Genomic DNA, 5,121 nt, shown 5'->3' with positions numbered 1-5,121 from the left:
ATTGTTGTGATGTACCAAAAGTATGTACAGAGTTTGTATTGATAAGTTATGTAGTGTTTCACATCAGATATAAGGTATTCAAAGAGTTTACATAAATCTAATTGGGCTTTTCCTCCCATAGTGTCTGGCTAATTCTGTAGAAGCATATCTTTCCTAGCTTGAACTATGTAAATATAAATCCATTCTGGTAAAAAAAAAAAGGCAGTCTGGTGCATAAAGGTCCCTAAGTAAAGGGTTGGATCAGATTGGATCTGTTTTACGCAATCTTACCTTGCATTTCTACTATCTCCACGATTGAGAGATCCCATTACCTCTAGGTCACAATGTTGCACCAAAGCTCCCCCTTCTGGTTTAAATGTACACAAAATATGGAAGTATCTTCTAATCCACTGTTGAAATTTCTTGTGACAAAGTTTTAGAATCTTGTACTGTCTTAGAGTGTCCGAGTAGGCTAAGAGACGCATCATCAGCAACAACCTGATCAAGTTCAGTAGGTGATGATCGGTCCTCAAGATCATTAGAAAGTCCCAATTGTTCTCTTGTATTAAAATGACACCATTTTTTCTCCTTTGCATACATCACAGCAGGATACAAGAACAGCCCTAGAATAATGACTGAGCCACTTACTATAAACGTCTTTAAAGAAGCCAGATACATGACAAAAAGAAGCAACAGAGAAGGCGGCAGGCAAAGCAGTGTTGCTCCAACTGTTTGTAACGGGACCTTATAAGGTCTATGAAGATCTGGCTTCTTTATCCTTAAATTTATGAAGGCTGCAAACTCAAGAAGCATTCCTACTGAATAGAGGAAGTTAAGAAATTCCAAGATTTCTTGAAAAGTCATCCATGACAGAAAGATCACGCCGGTTGCAGAGCATAAGATGCTGATAGTTGGTGTCCCATATTTTGATCTGCAACATTTGAAGTAATAACTTGTCATGTGATAATTGACTAAGAAAGCCACCACGCTAAATTGTAAATTTGTTATTTCCCTTTGGTAATGTTCATTATACTTAAATCCAGATATCAATCTATGAAAACCTTAAATAACAAGTCTTCATTTTTATACTTTGTTTGCACCTTTCCTAAGGTACTCCTAAGACTGGATTTTTCTTCTTTAAATACTCCCTCCGTCTCAATTTGTGTAGCAGCATTTTGACTTGACTCAAAATTTAAAAAAGAAAAGGTAATAAACTTTTAAAATTTGTGGTCTAAAACAAACCTTGGACATTTGTGTGGAAGGATTTTAAAGTTAAGTTGTTTCTAGTTGTAAAATGATGACATTCTTTTTGCGACAGACTAAAAGGAAAAGGGTGCCAAGTCAATTGGGACAGCGGGAGTTCATTGTTTGATGATCATGATCTACCTCAGTTGAATATCACTAAGTCACACAAGGAAAATCTCTAGCTTGTAATATTCAAAGTATCAATTGAAAATTTGTCAAACCTTGAAGCAAATATAGAAGGAAGCATTCCGATTTCGCTCATCCCAAGAAGTTGGAATGCATCACTACTCATTTCAGCTTCAAACAACCCCATATTAGACATTGCAGCTGCAGCCTGAATCCACCATTTTAACCATAAACCCCCAATAAGCATTCCAGCTTCTGCAAAATAACCATCACTCCACTCACTAGGATTAGAATTCAACGCTCCTGTACCGGCAAGAAGTGGAATTATGTAAGACATAACCACCAAAACCACAGCCCCGAGCAACGCCTTTGGAAACGTTCTACTAGGATCTTCAACCTCCCCTGCTACAGTACTAGCCTTATCCCAATAATTCAAATTCCAAAACATGTTATTAAAGAATCCCCTCCATTCAACCTTTTTAAAATCCACAACAAACCACTTTCTTGGCCTAATCCTAGGAATCGATAGAATCCCCATTACTAAAAAGGGTAAAAGCGAAAAACTTGCAAGCAAAACAGTCGAAAAACCAACAATATGCAGTCCTCTATAATTCAAATATGTTAACGAAACTGTAATGCCTAACAAAGCCGGAATTCTTGCAATTAGATGACTAAATATGGGTAAAGAATGCTTCAAGTAATCGAGGAAGAGTACCGGATACAGAGCATTATCCATAACACCACTAAACCATTTCCAAAACCCTTCTTGAAATCCCCAAAAAGGGCCAAAAGCTGATGATATCCAAATGACATAACCACCATTTTGAGGGAAACTTGTGGCTAATTCAGCTGTGATTAGAGCTTCAGGCATGCTCCAAAGTAAAGGGAAAATCAAGAAACCAAGTAAAGGTAATAAAGGACCACCACCTGCTTTAACTGAATCTTCAATACCAAAAGGTCCACCTGAAACATCATAGAAAATGAGAGCAATAAGAGGTAATAAAGTTAATTTTGGATTTTTCTTGTCATTTGCAGTGTTCTTGATATCATTCACCATTCCCTCATCAAGGTGGGGGAGAGAAATAAAAAGTCAACCCACCAACATCAAGATAGTAAATCTGGAGATCCGAATTCTATGGAATGGATTTGGGTGCAACTAATCATTTGTAAAATAATTTTTCAATCATCTAAAATATCCCATCTTTTTTTTTTCTTGGATTGAAAACTGGACATAGTCAAACTGAGAATATGCTTACTGCACGTGCTTCGCATAAAATGAATGGAGACTTGACTTGTGCACACACGTATTAGACTATTGTACTTGCTCCCTCCGTTTCGTTAAAAAAACAAAAGGACTTAAATTTAGTATGAAGTTTAAAAAAAAAAAAAAAAATTAATTTTGTAATTTTAAATTAAAGTTATGTTAAATATATTTTTAAAAAATTAATGGCTTTAAAAACTAAAATGTTGTTAAAAAAGAAAGGAGAGTCCTTTACTTATATAAAGCCAAAATTTCGTTCTTGATTTTTTAATTTTTAGATATATTTCCTTCAACCATTAATTGTAAGTATCTCCTTGACAATTGTGCACAATGTCTGGTTGTAAACAATTCCATTAGTATAGATCCCTTAGATGATTTCTTCATCCATGTCCACAAAGACTAGTGAATGATCATGCATTTCAAAAAAACTAGAACAATATACGTAACAGTACATAAATTGGACAACGTCTAAAAATTTATCAAATACTTCTACAACTAATTAATAATAACCGGTTCGATCTAAGATTTAAAAAACTATAGTTTCAACTATCTTTCCTAGCCTCCTCTGATGTTTCGCCTCCTCCAATTTAGCTTTAGCCGATAAACCAACTGCAAAATAGTCGAGAAAAAACAAACCAAGGTAAATTAGCAACCAAGTATAGGTAAATATTGTTTGTTTTTACCCCTCACACAAACAATGAAAAGAAAAAAGTTGGGAGGAAATTGAATACCTCATCATCTCGACGTCTTTTTCCTGCAAAGACGGACAACATTCTCCTCGTGTGGTCCTTTATATGCATGGATTTGAAAAGTTTCAATCGGTGTACGCAAAGTCAGGTTACTAACTTTAACAGTCATGAAAAATTCACAACATTCAGCCAAAATAAAGTTCACTGTTTCAACATAGTTAACTTTGTACTTGTAAACCTGCAAGGCATAGAGAAAATATTGTAACGTCATTGAGGGTTTGAGGAATATTATTCACATAAAGCGAAGAGGAACAGAGTCATACATTGGTTTCGTTATTGTTGTAATCCTGAATAGCATGGTTAGCCAGTTCCATCAGCAAGTCAGTTTCTTTCTCAAAATCCAGATATGGTATGTACATAGCTGCCTTAGCATCACCAGGATAAATGTCAATGTCGAAACCCTGTCAAATAAGCCAATAAGTCATGAACTGTCAATATCCAAGCTGTAACAAAAGGAAAGGTCTAATTGAATTGTACATGATGAACTGTCCAGATTTTATATTATAGACAGTAAGTTAAAGCAAGTGAAAGCGAAAAAAGTTGATATTCAATCCGGTAAAGAAATCCAACGCGAAAATTCTCTTCTAGTCTTTGGTCCATTAGCAGAGGCTAAGAATTGTTACTCTAACATACATTATGGGTAAAAGTGCCCCTAGACAGACCTGAGTTGGCTAAAAGGCTACTCAAAGCATTTAAATTGGTGTAGTTTGTTCTGAATTAGGTCAGGTCAGACAAGCATGGGACATCTATAACGTCTGCGGAAGAGAAAAGAGTTGTAAAGAACAAACAGAGAACAAGTAACTATGGGAATTCGGAATGTGAGAATTTCATATATTGCAACAAACCCAGTGAAATCCCACAATCCCGGATAGAGTGTACGCCTCAGCAATTCCTCTCTGAGGCAGAGATACATAGGTGAAATACAGGGATTTAGATTATGAATTATGCAAGTATAAGTCTAATCACTCAATTTTATTTCTCTTGGTCCTATCATAATCACAACATCATGCTAGTCCCAAATAAACACCCTACGAAAAAGGGGGAAAACAACTACCATGAAATTCAACCCCAATTAAACAACTTATGGAGCAATAATTCGGATAAGTAAAGGGAGACAAACATCGGATTGGAGAATCTGACGGAAGTATCTTCCATAAATTTTGCGAAACAAATCACGATCATCCTTTGAAGCGGTTTTGGGGATAAAATCGTCGTCATTCCACAGATTCTCATTCGCCAAGTATTTCTGTGGTAACTCCCTCTTCCATGGATCTTCTTCTTCTTCTGCACAAATTGGCTTCTTCGATTCAGCGCCGCCCATCTCCGTGTCCATGGAGCTCTCAACTAAAACAAGGTTTATGGGTTTGAGGGCACAAATATAAATTTTCCTCCCTATATTTTCCTATTGTATCCCATGTAAGGCTGCCAATTGGACAGGACGGATCAACAGGATCGGTTTTACCGGAATTGGTATCGAAATCGGTCCTTGTTATCGGATTTAGTTATCGAAACCGGGTTTTATCGAAACCAATTTTATCGGAAATTTCCAAAAGTTTCGTCCGGTCTCTTAGTTAACGGATAGGAACCGATTCTTACCGGATCATTGTGTACTGGTAATTTTTTTATTTTTTTATTAATTTTAATTATTATATAATATTATTTTATTAATTAATAAAATTATATTATTAAAAATCTTCAATTTAAAATTTTAAACTTTAAAATTACTTTAAAGTTTCAATTGAATTTAAGTTTAAAATTGAC

General features: G+C 35.5%; 2 protein-coding genes across 2 annotated transcripts; both read right to left on the bottom strand.

Annotated features, from left to right (window-relative positions):
• Positions 1–260: 260 nt before the first annotated feature.
• Positions 261–2,496, bottom strand: LOC125807218 (probable polyamine transporter At3g19553). Its single transcript, XM_049486941.1, has 2 exons — positions 1,446–2,496; positions 261–910 (listed from the first exon to the last, which is right to left on the bottom strand). Exons 1-2 carry the CDS (start codon positions 2,405–2,407, stop codon positions 382–384), a joined length of 1,491 nt encoding a protein of 496 aa, XP_049342898.1. The 5' UTR covers positions 2,408–2,496; the 3' UTR covers positions 261–381.
• An 850-nt stretch (positions 2,497–3,346) lies between these two features.
• Positions 3,347–4,720, bottom strand: LOC125807227 (uncharacterized). The gene is made up of 3 exons (XM_049486948.1): positions 4,481–4,720; positions 3,624–3,761; positions 3,347–3,538 (listed from the first exon to the last, which is right to left on the bottom strand). The coding sequence occupies exons 1-3, from the start codon at positions 4,691–4,693 to the stop codon at positions 3,347–3,349; spliced, it is 543 nt and encodes a 180-aa protein (XP_049342905.1). The 5' UTR covers positions 4,694–4,720.
• Between the last annotated feature and the right edge of the window lie 401 nt (positions 4,721–5,121).

The sequence above is a fragment of the Solanum verrucosum genome, unplaced genomic scaffold (assembly GCF_900185275.1).
Source record: "Solanum verrucosum unplaced genomic scaffold, falcon-dt-bn FXZP01000153.1, whole genome shotgun sequence".
NCBI classification, from domain to species: domain Eukaryota; kingdom Viridiplantae; phylum Streptophyta; class Magnoliopsida; order Solanales; family Solanaceae; genus Solanum; species Solanum verrucosum.
The sequence above is the reverse complement of the archived record's forward strand: the minus strand, read 5'-3'. Positions and strand labels throughout refer to the sequence as shown.